We start from the raw sequence: 16303 nt of genomic DNA, 5'->3' as shown, positions 1-16303 counted from the left end.
AAGGATGATTGAGGCCATTCTATTAGTGGAGGTAAATTCAAGATTTTAAATCATCAGATAGAGATATGTCAATACACCTATTATCATTTAAGGCGTGAATTTTGCTAACTACATATACAAGTGCGGAGTTAAAATGTTAAGTATATATAGATTCTGACGAACCTAGTAGATAGACACTATATTTGTAAATATTTAATTATGAACCTAGCACTAGACATCCACCGTTGATATGTAAATTTTTCCAAATACATTTAAAAAAAAAAAAAAAATCAACTATAGATAGGATAGGTCCATTGAATATTGCTAATGTTAGAAACAATATTGTAGTATTCAAAAAACCTGGTGAACAGCCTTAGTAGGTCCCAAGGTATAAAAAAAGAATTGCAGAAAACCCAATATAAATGAAGTTTCTTTTCCACATTGGTTAATAATATTCATAATTCAATAAATAAATGAAATTGGAATATAAGTAGTTGAGAAAAAAGAGTAGCACTAGAACCATTTTAAAGAGACTCCCAACAACAACAACCACCCACCCTAATCCCACAAATGGGGTCTGGATTTTAAAGAGACTCCCGCATATAGCAAATGGGGCCTCAACTCTCAAAATAAAATTGAAATTGGTATCAGGAAGAAGGAAGAAATTGAGAGAGATTATTGGAAACCGGGCAGGCAAAAGCGTGGGGCCTTGTGCAGTGTAAAATCTTGAAAACACTTTCTTCTTTTTCTCTCATTATATAAGAGAGAGAGAAAGAAGGGAAGAGGTATAAATGTGATACTACTACTATTTCTTTGGTGGTGTCCTTATATAAAGTAAAGGATGTTATGTCTTTGCTTCTCTTAACACAAATTATTTCTTTCAAGTGCCAAAGGAAAGAAGTTAATTCCAAATTAAATGGAAGAACAACTTAGCTCTTTAGCAGTTACTCATCTTCTTCAACACTCTCTAAGAAGTTTGTGTATTCATGAAAACTCTCAATGGGTTTATGCTGTCTTTTGGAGAATCTTGCCCAGAAACTATCCTCCTCCCAAGTATACTACTTTTCATTCAGTTATAACCTGTTTTTTTTTGTTTAACCATCCGATATCTGAAATCCACTGGTTGAATTAATTCATTTTCATAAAACAAATCACATATATAATGCTAATTGTATTTCTTTTGAATTAGGTGGGATAGCCAAGGAGGAGCATATGATAGGTCAAGAGGGAATAGAAGAAACTGGTAAATGTTTTGCTCATATACCTTTTTTGCTAGATGGGAATTAGCTTAATATTTTTGGTATAATTAAATGATATATAGGATATTGGTATGGGAAGATGGTTTTTGCAATTTTGCAGCATCAACAGCAGAGATGAATGAATGTGAAGGATCTTCTACTAATAGTTATGGAGAATATCAAGGATTACAACCTGACCTTTTTTTCAAGATGTCCCATGAAATCTACAACTATGGAGAAGGGTATATATATATATATAACAAAGAAATATATGCAAAACTTTATTTCCTTCCACTTGTTTAGTACCTTTCAATTATTCCAAGGTTTTTCTCTACCTGAATTTATGGGTTTTTTATTTTTTATTTTTGCAGTATAATTGGAAAAGTAGCAGCAGATCACAGTCATAAATGGATCTATAAAGAACCTAATGAACAAGAAATCAATTTCTTGTCTGCATGGCACAACTCTGCTGATTCTGTAAGCACATATTCTAAGCTTAACTATTTATATATTTTTATTAATTTTCAATACTTTTTGTTTTGTTACCATGTTTTCTTTTTTCTTTTCTTTTTTTCCAACAGCACCCAAGAACTTGGGAAGCTCAGTTCCGTTCTGGTATAAAGGTAAAAGAAAATTCATGACCACATTCCATAAAATTATATTTCACTTAGGTTTGTTGGATCAAATGTTTGTTTTATCCTTTATTGTTTTCAGACTATAGCCTTGATTGCTGTTAGAGAAGGTGTTATTCAGTTAGGAGCTGTTCATAAGGTATAATCTCTTTATCCCTCTACCCTACTCACCCACCCCACTCAAAAACTCTTAAAACCAACACTATATCAACTATATAAAAGTTTGTGTTACGTGCGCTGACAGTGCAAAGAATTTTAGCACAAATAAGATTATGGTGACTTATAACAACAGGTAGCTTTTCATATAACCCTGATACGGTTAGTTGAAAACATAGTAATAACCTTTCATAACTGGTTAAATCGCACAGCTAGCTTAAAAAACTATTTATAGTGTCGGTATATAACATAAACACGTCAGCTAAAAAGAACATATATGTATAGATGGACTACATAGGGTTTTTTTTTGTAGTCGTATATTCTTGAAATTTACTGGGGGACTAATTATATAGGTCATAGAAGACCTGAGCTATGTGGTTCTACTAAGAAAGAAGTTTAGTTACATAGAAAGCATTCCAGGAGTTCTACTGCCACATCCATCTTCCTCAGCATATCCTTTCAGGATGGACGGTTACGGCGCACCACCCGATGCGTGGCACTTACAAGCCAATTTAGCAACTCCGGCACCAACTGAATTCTACGAACATCTCAATCACCATCAACACATGAAGATCACGCCTTCAATGAGCAGTTTGGAAGCATTACTTTCTAAGCTGCCATCCGTCGTTCCAGCAGATGCTGCTGGAATGACGGGTTCAATACCTACCTATTGTGAGTACCAACCCCAATATAGGCCTAGTGTTGAAATGTTGGGGTTGGAGAAAGTGGCTAAAGAAGAATATGATGAAGAGGAAGACAATAATGATGAAGAAAAAACTAGGAATAATAATGAGAAATTAGATCATCATGGTGGAGAGAGTAGTAGTTCAATGTCATCTTATAGTCATCACCATCACCATTATAATCATCAGCAGCATTTTGGTTATCATCCTGATTTGAATGTAAGTAGCAGCATGCCAAATAATGGATATTAATTAGAAGTCATTATGGTAATTAATTAAGGTTATTGTTTGGAATGTAATGTTTAGATTGTATTATTAGGAAGAATTGATCTTTCTCCACAGCTAACAAAGTAAATGTAGTCTCTTTATCTTTTTTGTTTCACTCAGTGTTGTGGTGAATTTTGGAAATATTCCCTTGCTACTTTTCCTTGTGTCTACTAACAACTTTTCCCGTCTTTTAATATCTCATGCTTATAGCATCAACCTTTACCACGGTCGAACTGTGATATATTTCCAATCACAAGTAAAATCCCTTGTCAAGAATTGACATTGGCGCTTCCAATTGATCACTTTCAAAAGTATTTATCACCAAATGGAGGGAAAAAAGATCAAAAAATTCTTTCTTTAAAAGAAAAAGGGAAATATCAGTATATACGTGAGCAGTGGCGAAGACAGGATCTCCACGAAGGGGGTTCAAAAAAAAAAAATTGTAGCTAGTGGGAATTAAATCTATAACCTTATGAAGGTTTTGAACCCCCTTGACCACTAAACTACACTTTCGGGTTGTATTAAGGGGTTCAAAACTTAATATATATATAGGTAAAAATCAAATTTTGCCTTATATATACAGTGTAATTTTTCGGCCCCTTCCGCCCCTAAATCCGCCCCTGTACGTGAGTATGGTGGTAGGTGAAAGAGCATAAACCGTACAAGGGGACCATTCGAAAAGATTCATTAGGAATTGAACCTTTTGAAGGAGGTGATTGCATTGCAATGGCAAAAGAGCTTCCATATGATATTACGTAGCAATCATTTCACCAAGAAAACGAAACGTAAAATGTCTTACAGCATGAAAATATGATACGCTTTCAGGCCACGAGTTATAAGATTCATTGAGCTTCCTCCAAAACCTGTATACATTAGTAAAAAAAACTTGTTGGCTTTGCATGAGAGTAACGTCCTGGAATTTATCCTTTACCAATTAATCTTTGAACCTTCTTCTCATATTGACTTGCTCATTTAACTTAACAAAACAGCGAACATGCTTCATCACAAAAAGCGTTGTAGGAACTAGTTTTCGTATCAACTCTTGGTGTCAGGGGAAGCAATTCACCATCTCGTCCATGACAGATATTTGAATACTCACAAGAATTAGCAAGTTTAAGATTTCCATAACTGAGAGCGAAAACCAAAATATTATCCCTCATCTTCTTGTTTAGTTAATGGAACGAACAATATATGATTTTTATCAGGAAGTTGTAAAATTGAAACTAAGTACTTGTTTGAACAGGAGAGATGCTATAATATACTGTTAACATAAAGAATTTCTGGCAAGACTGAAATTCCATCCAGTATCAAAGCAATAGTATTTGTCAAAAAGTAGCACAGTTGTAAACTAAGACTGACACGGCATCTAGTACCATGAAAGTGTAAATGCTGATTAGCTGTTCACGTAGTGGAGTAACCTATTTGGGAAAAACAAGTACTCACAAACCAATATGGGCTACCTACTGTCAATCACAATTCGATTCCACTTTCAGACATCAGAAGAAAGAAAAAGATTAAACAGCTAATAAGAAACAAATTACCAACCTGCTTGTAAGAAAACACGAGTATAATACAAAATTTCCAACTGAGTTTATATCAGATTGTTGTAATAGAATAGCTTTCAATTACTGAAAAACAAATAGACTTGAGTGTATTGGCATGCATTCCATCTCCTACATGTAGGAAAACTGAAAATTGATTGTGGGCTACATTTCTTCAGTAGTACAATGCACAAGAAGCAAGTGTCTCCTATTGAAATGATGCAACCATATCTTTGAAGTGAGCGAGGAGGTCACCAACTGTCATGACTTGATGATCAGGCTTGTCTCTCACTCGAACGCTCACCTGAAATAATTTTTATATATAGATCAGATTTTTCAGCAAGAATAAGCAGTTGAATATTGACTATAAGATTTAAAATTAGAAAAGAAAAAAATCCTATGGAGGAGAATGCATGAAGGATTACAGAAAGAAACCAAGAACTGAGAGAAGCATAAACCATGAACTACATCATTCCCAATAGCAAGAGCTATTCCCAATAGCAAGAGCTATTGTGCAGCTTGCAACTATTTAATGCAAAGTAAATGAAATCATGTTCAAAGAAATCTGGATGTTCCAACTATTCGAGATCTAGTACCCTGAAAACTTGAATGCTGACTTGCTGTTCCGAATGTTCCAACTATTCAAATTTAAAGGAAAATGATGGTTTTTAACCAACTTATCAGTCTGAACTTAGAAAGTCACTAAAATAATGGAGCCAGATCAAAGTAATCTGGATACTATTTTTTCAGTTTGTTCAGTTGCAATCACAAAAAGATATATACGATGCAGGTCGGGGACAATAAAGATACCTGCCGACTACTGGCTTCCGCCTCTCCAACAACCAGAATATAGTTATATTGTGCCACTTGAGCCTCTCGTACCTGCACATACATTAACAGCCATAAACAAGCATTTCTTTTTAACAGGCCAACAAGAAAATTTTTTTTTAGACTGAACTTCTATTGCGTGAGAACTATTTAAGTTACTTCATCAAATCTTCATAGCATATTAGCTTCAAAGCTGAAAGCACTATGTCATTCTGATGGCTTGCTTCAGAGTACAGGATGGATATACAATATAAAATTTACATTTCCCATTATTCTGTGGGTGTATGTTACATCCTTCTTTTTCTATTTTTTAATCCACTAGTAAACTTCTCTAATAGCATTTCTGAAGCCAAATGTAGCTTAACAAATTCAGGACGGCAGTCCTTGCCAGTCCTTAATACCAATCAGAAAAGAGGTGACCACTATTAACTTTAGCTGATATATCAACAAAAGGACTTTAAAAACATAATGGTTATTGTTGGAAGGAACTCAGTCTTTTATGCCAGGTGAGTCTCCAAACAGACCTAACTTATATTTCCTTTTTATAAAATAAACTCTAACCAAGAAACAGCGAAATTTGTTGTTACTTCGTCCTTAGACCTAAATATTTACTGTAAATTAGTAATTTCATATAAAAATTGTTCAGTGAGCCTGCACTAGCGCGAAACAGACGGGCATTCTATCTGATAAACGACATTAAACACAAACCTTCTTCTGGATTGTCCTGTCACTTGTATCAACATCAACATAATAACCAGCATCATGTATTCTCTCTCGGAGCTTAATAAAAGACAAGCAAAAGGTTAAGGCAATTTCATAATGATGAACTACAGAGGAAAGAATAATTCATGAAATGCTATTCGTTTAATGAAAGTACATAACTGAAACTAACCTCCAGAGCATATGACTGAGATTTGTCGGAAACAGGGCAGACCATTGCTTGACGTGGACTAAGCCAGAAAGGCCATTTCCCCTTGAAATGCTCCAAAAGAATAGCAAACATACGCTCAACTGACCCAAGTATAGCTCTATGTATCATAACTGGTCTCTCCCTCTTATTTTCATCTTCTGCTGAGTATGCAAGGTTGAATCGTTGAGGAAGTTGGAAATCAAGCTGAAAAAGAAAGCATTCAGATGAATACTTCTAATGTGGTGCAATAGACCTTTCTGAAAAGTTTGAAGGTAAATGAAATTTCAAAGGGGAATTGTTTGTGGAATGAACCAAGGAAAGTAAGACCAAATCTAACCTGCAATGTTGCACACTGGAATTTTCTTCTCATTGCGTCAGAAACACTTATATCAATTTTTGGACCGTAAAACGCTCCATCTCCTTCGTTTTTCTGATTGAACAGAACTCTTTAAGTAAAAGTCAAGATTAAAGCAATTAAGAAAAAGAACAACCAAGAAAAGAAGACACAACGGGTGACTACCTCGGTTTTCCATACACACACACACACAAAAAAAAAAAAAAAAAAAAAAAAATCCCAAAACAACAATCCCGATTTTCCTGTTGGTGTAACCCAAAAAGAGCTACACCTCTCGTCTCATTCTATACGACAACATTTGATTGCGCAAGGAATTTAAAATATTAGTTTAAATAGTAAAAAAGTAAATATAAGTCAAGTAGAATTACTAAAAAAGAAGTGAAAGCTCCATACAACAACTTTATAGTAGAATGGTGTCATCATTGAGTTGACATAAAATTGGAATAGAGTGGGATAAAAGAAGCACCAAAAAAGGTGTAGAATTGTAATAAATGATGTCTAAGTCCAATTTTTTTTAATTTTCAGATCCAAGAAAATTTGATAGCAAACCTCCCAGGGCTTTCCGAACTCGTCCAATGCTTCCGCAAGAGCATCTTCAGCCTTGTTCCAGCTTTCTAAGTCTCCGAGATACTTTTCAGGCCTCTGCAAGTCAGAAATACGAGTGGGATATACATGGAGAAATGTACAACAGAAATGTGGAAAGCACTCATAAAATGCATGTTAGACCATATACAGAAACATCCGAATATAAGAACAATGGAAAAAACAGTTGCACTTGCAGCTCACTTTCCAGACAAGAAAAAGTATGGAACAACGAAAAATGTTCCATAACAAGGGCAACTGTCTGTAATCATTACTATAATAACGAATGCATGTAGGACCGATATTTAGCCGAAATCAATTATAACAATATGAAAAATAATGGAATAGAAGAAGTCGTACCGTTGATAACTTCAGGTCAAAAGTGAAACCAAATATCGTATACACATAACTGATGAAATCTAAGACACCCTTGACTTCATCCTTAATCTGCAACGTGAATAATTTAGGTCATACAGGTTTTCCAATTATGTAGGTTCATAGCACATTCATAAATCATAACCCACCTGTGACTCCCTGCAAAAGATGTGAGCATCATCCTGCAAAGTAATAGGGTTAGAAAAGAGGTTGTCTTAGCACAAAAGAGACAGTAATAAAGGTTTTATAGGAAGAGGTTCTTCAGGATGACACATGGCAAAAACTTAGTGTATGAAACAAACCACTATCGCTCCTTAAGGACAAGCTTACATGATCATCTATAAAAGACAAAAGGAAATAAAAAATGTGACAATACCTGCTGAAATCTCCTGACACGTGTTAAGCCAGTAAGTGCACCACTGGCCTCATTCCTGTGTAGAACTCCAAAGTCAGCCAGACGGAGTGGTAGCTCTGCATTATTGAACTGTTGGTTAATCATTGAGGTGTTGCTTACAGTTAAAATAACATGAATGAGAATGCTATTAGTTAGTGTGTGTGTGTATATATATATATATAAAAAAAAAATTATGGTGCAGAAACTACAGGCTGGTATTAATAATGAGAAACAACGGATTTTCATGAAAGGCAAATATTTGCAGAGAGCATGTTGCAGGTATAAACAGGCACCCTTTTAGACAACAAATTTCATGAAATTTCACCCCTTGAGATTCCTTGTAATTTGACAATCTGATTCGGCATGACATCATAGACAACCAAATAGCACCTCTGCAGTTACTAGTAGCACCAACATTTTATGGTCAAGCATCTCTATGTTATCATGAGAATTTCTGATCAGGCATGCCTTAGTTCCAAATTAACTGGCCAGACCAATGGTAAAACCAAAAAACATGCAAATAAAGCAAGAGAAGAAAAGTAACTATTGGAAAAGCTCACCCCTGTAGGAACGAACTCTGTGATCAAATATTAAACAATGGCCTGGGCAATTCATTGGCTTCAGCCCAAATTCTTGTTTTTCAATCTGCAGCCCGAAGAAGCAAGAACCATTACACAACAAAGATAGCTCCTAGCTAAATATGTTCACCCAGAGGCAGTACTTACAAAACAAGATACTAACCTATTCAAGTTAAACATAAACAGAATACTTAAGCAAAACGAAAGAAAGAGTACAACAATACAAATCTAGATTATTTGTGAGAACTAAATATCTCAAATAAGTGAAGGAATTTCATGTTTCTACTATATAATCCGGCATTTCCTGTCCTAACTAAATAACCTGCATGTCAATTTGTGAGCAAGATAAGATATTTGCAAACATACATGTCTCCTCACTTATCAACTCGGAATTTGTAAGCACATCAATAGAACTACTAAAGTTTTGTATGAAACATTTTAACATATCGAAAACACTGGAACTAATTAAAAAGTTACTAATTATCTTATTATTCATTTTTCTAAACATATATACTAGTATTATCATTTTTTAAACTAGATTATACTATTATTCTACTGATGTTTATTGAATTTATATACTACTTATCCTAGATAATTCAATAACTCTGAGCCTTTCGGCGACACAACTGATTTCAAAATATTATAAGCATGTAATATGATCTTAGAACTTAACTATCATTAGGGACCAATATAATGGCTATTATGATAGAACTAAGCAAGAGGATACTCCAAAAAGAGCAATGCAATATAACAATCACTGGCTAACAAAAGAAAGTAATTCCTCTTTTCCAGTTTATATGACACTCTTTCCATTTTGGATACTCAGAAATTTCACCTCATTCTGTATAAATTTGAGACATACTCCTCTTACTCTTACTGACATAAAATATTCCTACTTTAAGCATCAATGTTGCCGAAATTAGGCTGTTAAAAAAATGAAAAACTTATTCAAATGCACCACAATATGAAAGCAGCTACAAGTGCAGAAAATTTTACCTCAAAAACGAACATGTTCTCCTTGTAATTTGCAGCATGCCCAGAAGTTTCCCACAACTGCATGTTGTACATATTTGGACTCCAAACCTGCATAAGCATGTATGAAGACAAGCACTCATAAATAAACCAGCACACAACTTTATCAGTTGAGGTCCAAATCCAATAGTTCAATCTTTTATCTCTCTTCCTACATTGAGAGGGGGAAAGGAAAAAAGAGAAAAAGAAGACGCAACTCATAGGCCAAGAGGAAAAAAGAAAAGGACGAAGACATAATATCTCGTCATATGCATGGATGCCAAAATTGAAAATTACATGGATATAGGAGCATGTCAGACACATATTTTAGTGCCTGCATTTTTATATTTTTAGGACGTGTATCCTCTGATTAAAATGTCCCTTGATTGAGTAATGAGTGCCTGGTTCCAGACACCAACTATGCCTATATGATATAGAATACAAAAAAGAACCGCTAAGTCGTTCTGTTGTTTCTCAAAGTTAGTGCCCTTTTTCAGTCTATGACTGTTTTGCACATTCCCTGCCTTGTTCTAATGGCTGCTTTTGCCTTTTCCCTCGCTATTATTTTTGCATTCCTGTATACTATTAAACTTCTTATAATAGTGTTTGACTCGGCTCTTGCCCACTTCATTCTTTTAAAATTATGGTGTATTTCCACCATAGTTTGCGCCTGACATTACACATATGTCAGTATCCTTGCTGCTTTGATCTAATCTAAGGATTGAATTGATTGTTAATGAAGAATTTCAAGACACCAGATGAGGATCTCTTCTGTCCAGTGGGCAGAAGGAATTCAGTCCATTATTAGGAGTAAACTATTCATCTCAAATGAAATCAAGAAATAAAAGCAGTTTTAACAAGAACAGAAATGTCCCGACTGAACTCCAGCCAGTCAAATAGTCCGTGCAGTACGAACTAAACTTCCATTGTTCCAATCTGCATTTCAAAACATTCTTGCAACCAATATACTTAAGCACAAGCAAATTACCTCCTCATAGCCTCTCTTCCAATACTGGCTCTTTATGAACTCCAACAATTTGTTGCAAACTCGAGCACCATGTGGAAGAAAGAAACAACTTCCAGGGCTGAAATGCATAAATCTCATTAAGTATTATGAAATATTTGAGCTATAGTGAAAAGTACAAATAATTTCAAGGTATACCTTAATGGATGAAAAAAGAAAAGCTCTTGCTTCTTAGTCAGCTCTCTGTGATCATATTTCTTTGCTTCCTCGATCATAGCTAGGTATTCCTATAAATAGACATTCTTTTATTAAATATTCCTCAAAAGAAGCAGTTCTGTGACCTTTTCTCCTTCCTAAGGACAGGACTAAAAGCGACATCTTCTGCTTTTACTGATAGACCAAATATTAGTTCATCAATTCATCAGGCTAGAACTCAAATAACATATAATTATATGTGGTCTACTCTCGATATCTCCTATGAAGCCTACTCAGCTATCTATGGAAAAAAAGAGTTATTTCTTTACACCAAAAATATGGATGAAATAAAAAGGATTTTATTAAATTCCTTTCTCAATATATCCTCATATTTCTCTCATTTCATATAATCAGAAAAAGCTGAATGCACCAGTTTTCCAAGCTTAAAAAACCTATCCAAAAAAGAAAAGTTCTCCATGCTTAAAAAAGGATATGTAAATACATCGGAACACAAACAAGAAAAGGCCAAAAAACTGGCTAAAGAGTAAAGGCAAACATTGGGTACTCTAAAATTGAGCAAAGCATATCTCAAAGATTACCACTCAAAAACAACTTTGAGATCTAAACCTGTAAAATAAGGGATTATTTCCTCTGTCTTTCTCTATCCATTTTCTTTTCCTTTTTCTTTTTTAGAGGGAGGGCAGGTGTGGAAGCACAGGAAATAGTCTGCAGTTTCATAAGCTCTTCTTTTCATGAAGCAGTTTAACAATTCTTTTTTTTTTTTTTTTGGTTCTGATTATTATCAGTAAGGCATAGTGGCAAAAGATCAAAGTCAAATCCTAAATGATGTAACCAGCTTTCAAAGTCACCTTCAACTGTTTTTTATCTGGATAAGATATTCCATAAACTCTTTGCAAGCTTTCACGGTCCTTATCTCCTCTCCAATATGCTGATGAAGCCTAGAATCATAAGATTGATCAGAAAAGATCACATCAACACACATAGGCCGACTCTTTCTTCTATGAGGATATGCATCAACTCACCTTTGTACAAGCTAATGCTTTAACAAAAGAAGTATTTGGTATATGCGGACCACGGCATAGGTCAACTAAGGGACCACATCTGTATACTGTGATTGTCTTATCTTCAGGCAAATCCTTAATGATTTCCACCTAATTGAAAGATGGGGAAAATAAATTAAGATGCGAGATTCCTGAAAATGTTGCACACAGAAAAAGCATTGAAGGATCAAGACTGCAGATCATAGCAATTCAACCTTAAACCTATTATCAGAGAACATATCAAGAGCTTGTTGCCGTGAAACTTCAATGCGTTCAAAAGGTTGTTTCTCCTGAGAAATAAAGGGAAGTTAGTTGCATGTTGAATACAATGCAGGAGAAGTAAACAAAAATTTGCAACAGCCAATGGTGCCTTAGCTAAGTGATGAGAAAGATCTAAACACCCCTATCAGTCTTATATCGCTATATCCTACAACTTGCTACAACCTTAGCGTTGCATTCTTGATTAGGCATGTATGAAGGATCATAGAAGAAAGAAGATTTTCATTTAAGATAGGAGTATATTCAAGAGCAATACAAGTATTTGACTGTGTATAGTTGTGTCCACCACATTAATAGATAGTGGTCTAGACCCTTGATCTGGTGAATATACTACAACTGGGTCGGAAAGGCTCCACTGATTTTCTTAACTAAAGAGTTCCTTCTAATTCAGCACACTCTATTATTACATGAATTTACTAGAAAAAAGACGAGCACAAAACATTCAAATCTGTCGAATGTGTATTTTCCTTTCATCAACTTCCTAATCATACAGCAAGAAAAATGAAACTTTTTACTATGTTAAAAATCACGTAGCAATAAAGAGAAACATGATACTCAACCATAAAACATAGAATCCCTTTTACAAACAACCAGAACAGAGAAATTCCAAGAGACAAAAAAATAAAACAGCAGAAATGTAAAATACAAGAGGCAACAAGCAGTTGCACTTTTAATCAAGGCAGTTCTGAGAGACAAAAGAGTAGTACCGAAACAGCTTTTGCTGCCTCCGACTCGATCCGTTTAAAATGATCCTCATTTAATCCCAGTTCACCATAAAAGGCGTCATAATAGAAACCCTGCAGTGGCAGTTTAGACATGTCAGAACAGGTTGGAAGCAATATGAACTGACTAAGAATAAGCTATAATGAAAGAGAGGGCCCTGCCGGCTATATGGCCTAGGAGGAGGGCACATTGTGAGCTCGTGGCTGCAGTAAAAGAAACAACTTTAAGATATGGTAGGATGAAGAATTGTCCCATTGGTTTGACAAGGATATCAGCTATCAAATGAAGCAGTCGGGCAATAACCAGCTTCAGTTAAATTACTTTTAGGAAACTACTTAATCATATCATTAGCCAGCTAGCTGGACGTTTTCAGTTTTATCTATTCCCAAGAAAAAAATGACATAACTTTGCCAAGTAACCAAAAGCCATGTAAGGAGAATAAGAAATTCCATATCACGACTTAGACCCAAGAACTAATCGATTAACTAATCAAGTATGACTCGAAGTTGCCGACTATAAATCCTCCATATCCATCCTGTTCTTTTCAAGCTCATTTCATTGCAACACTAAATAGTTTTTCTCGCATTCCAGATCACAGCGAAACTCTCAAAAGAATAACTTAAATATTCAAAAGATTAGGCAAACATATTATACCTCTCCTCTTGTTGTACACGGTCCAATACACAATTTGCATCCATATGTCCTCTCCAACGACTAACAAAACCACAAAAAGAACATAAACAAAAGTGAAAGAATGAGCAAAGCAAGTATTTCAGCTGTACAAATTTCTAAAGATCATAACTTGATGAAGACACAACCAAAATGTGGTAGACAAAAGGTTGAAACCTCGCCAAGAATGTGAGCACTCGAGTGCCAAAATGTGTCGCGGCCTTCGTCACTGTCAAAAGTGAAGAGCTCTAGCTTACAATCACCTTCCAATGGCCTCAACAAATCCCAAAGCACCCCGTTCACCTTCGCGATCAATGCGTTTGAAGCCAAGCTCTTCGATATCTCCTTTGCTATATCCAATGGTGTGGTATTCCATTTCTTCCCCTCCTTCATTGTCCCACTTGGTAACTCGATCCTAATTAAACATAATCATACCCCACATTCAAATGTTTAACTAAAATAGAAACTTATTACCAAATAAATCAATGTCGTGTAAATCAAACATCATTCCAACATATACATAGAGAGAGAGAGAGAGAAACTTAAAAATTACATATAAAAATAGGATACATCACAATCTGCTTAGTTAAGAAATATTTCAAAAAACATAGGAGAAAATTATATTTCTACTAAAAATTTTGTGTGACTCCATAAATAACAATAATACCATACTCCTCAACTAAATTTCAGGGTGAATAGAAACATTATTTCCTGTATTGTTATCAATATCGTTTCCTAATACTTCTTAAGAAAACATCTTTAATTGCATAAACATACTATAAATCAAATAAATGACACTATAAATCACATCTTTTATGATTAAAAAATCCAAAAAAAAAAATAGAACTTTGTAATCTACATAAAATTGTTACCATACAAATAGAAACAACACCATTCTTTTTCTTTTCTTTTCTTTTCTTTTTGCAATAATTTTTAGTGTGAAACGGAACATCATATCCTAATGAACGGTACTATAGAACCACAATACGTCTGATAAATTCGCAATAAATAAACATTAACCGGCTATGCAAAGAGCAGCAATGCCATTTTTTTTTCAAATTAATTTTCAGTGTGAAACGGGACATCATATCCTAATGATTTGAAACTAAACTTACATCTTTAACTACATAAAAAGGTACTACAAAATCACAGTCTATTACAATAAAATATGTTCGATAAATTCGCAATTGAAAATATTAAGAGACTATGCAAATAGTATCAATGTCATTCTTCTTTGAATTAAGTAGTAAACAATTAGAGTTTTACTTGATAGGATCAGGGGAGAGGGAAAGGCGCTGAAGGTGTTGCTCATTCTGAATAGACTGGAAGAGAGCGATACGTTTAGGAATAACGTTTTGTAGATAACTTTCGTCTTTAGGGTAGGAGACGGCGCTGGAATTAGCTTCGGAACCTTTCGCAGCTTTTCCCATTGGTGGTTCTGATGAGAAACGGCGGAGGAGGAGAAACTGTTTACACGGCGGAGGACGGCGGCAGATAGATTGGGTGAAGAGGCGCCAATAGAGTGGGGAAGCCAGTAGCATATAGACGGAAGAATTACTGGGGTTTTAGGAGTTCGGCTTCCGTTTTTGAAAAGGATTGGGTCAAAATTAGTTGACGGTAGCGTGGGGGGCAAGCAATGGGCCTGATTGAGTTGTGGTATGGTATATGGTTGGGCTCATAAGAATATTGGACTCTGTTCGTTTTGGACTTGATGAAAGTTTTGGGATGATTTGCACGAATAGGATAGTTCGCGTCGCTATTTAACTGCTGTCCCCACTGTAGCGATTTGTGCATAAATGACACTTTTGAAGTTTAATAATGAAAAAATTTAGACTAAAGTACTGTCCAACCTAACAGCTTGTTTCGATGGTGTTATCCTATCGTTTCATAATGTTTTATATTATAATCAATAATCAAATTAGCTATTAAAATTAGCCGTTAACTAGTCGGAAATTAATTGTTGGAGAAACACCTATATAAAAATAATTTTTGAAAAGCTAAAGACACACTTCTCTCAAACTTCTTCTTCCTCCTATACATGGCACTCTTGTGAACAATGCCAATTTTTTTTTTGACTCTCCTTTCTATTTCATTTCTTTCTGTGCTAGATTTTTTATCAAATTTTCTGCTCGTTTTGTTCTCAGTTTACAACTAGAAAAACTTGTTAAATTTTGAGGGATACACCTAATTTTATTCATCACTGTGTGGACAAAATATACATATGTCTCAACCTTTGCTAATTTTTATTCTCCATAATCTAATTTTTCAACAATATTTACTCTAGTATCAACCTTGGTAAATCTACCTCATATATATATAATGTTGCCCCTCGATAGAGTGAGTCTACTTAGCGAACTAGCAGGACGCGGAGATCTATTGATCAATATGAATCTCGAGAGTGGATGGTTGATCGCCGCCTCCTTGTCCTGGAGGCTCTCCGGATGCATATATATATATGGGTTTTGCTAACCTACTACACAGTTGTAGTAGGTTAGCATTGTATGCATATTTGATTTTCCGAAAATACCCTCATTATTTAAGGGCCACCAAATTAAGCTTAAGGGCTTTTTTGCCCTTCCCCAAATCCCAAAAAATAAACCCAAATAAATCTGATCTCTCTCCCGTCAGAAATCCATTTAACTATTTCCTCTTCTCATTCTATTCCTAATCAGCTGGCAGAGATGAATTCCTTGAAGTCTTAAACTTCATTTTCGACTTACAATATCAATTTTGTAAGTCCAATCTAAATCTCGAAGAATTTCTATAGTCCCCCAAATTTTCCCTTTTCTTTTCAACTTAATGTCGATTTTTGTTATAGATCTTCCTGCAAGTTCATCCATGATTCAGGATTTTTGATATTATACAAGTAAAATTGATGGGAAA

At 34.9% G+C, this 16303-nt stretch overlaps 2 protein-coding genes across 2 annotated transcripts; one reads left to right on the top strand and one right to left on the bottom strand.

Moving 5' to 3' along the window:
* The first annotated feature begins 646 nt into the window (after window positions 1-646).
* LOC104241328 (protein RICE SALT SENSITIVE 3-like) lies at window positions 647-3070 on the top strand. Its single transcript, XM_009796272.2, has 7 exons — window positions 647-1032; window positions 1169-1222; window positions 1301-1459; window positions 1589-1694; window positions 1799-1840; window positions 1932-1988; window positions 2359-3070. Exons 1-7 carry the CDS (start codon window positions 896-898, stop codon window positions 2938-2940), a joined length of 1137 nt encoding a protein of 378 aa, XP_009794574.1. The 5' UTR covers window positions 647-895; the 3' UTR covers window positions 2941-3070.
* A 1411-nt stretch (window positions 3071-4481) lies between these two features.
* LOC104241330 (threonine--tRNA ligase, mitochondrial 1) lies at window positions 4482-15001 on the bottom strand. The gene is made up of 20 exons (XM_009796273.2): window positions 14687-15001; window positions 13598-13835; window positions 13406-13465; window positions 12736-12825; window positions 11965-12039; window positions 11732-11860; window positions 11558-11647; window positions 10692-10780; window positions 10518-10614; window positions 9515-9601; window positions 8501-8585; window positions 7923-8017; window positions 7696-7728; window positions 7532-7618; window positions 7139-7231; window positions 6572-6664; window positions 6217-6438; window positions 6033-6104; window positions 5307-5378; window positions 4482-4800 (listed from the first exon to the last, which is right to left on the bottom strand). The coding sequence occupies exons 1-20, from the start codon at window positions 14959-14961 to the stop codon at window positions 4705-4707; spliced, it is 2178 nt and encodes a 725-aa protein (XP_009794575.1). The 5' UTR covers window positions 14962-15001; the 3' UTR covers window positions 4482-4704.
* Window positions 15002-16303: the final 1302 nt, after the last annotated feature.

Source organism: Nicotiana sylvestris, chromosome 10 (genome assembly GCF_000393655.2).
Source record: "Nicotiana sylvestris chromosome 10, ASM39365v2, whole genome shotgun sequence".
Taxonomy (NCBI): domain Eukaryota; kingdom Viridiplantae; phylum Streptophyta; class Magnoliopsida; order Solanales; family Solanaceae; genus Nicotiana; species Nicotiana sylvestris.
This window is presented reverse-complemented; position numbering and strand designations above follow the sequence as displayed.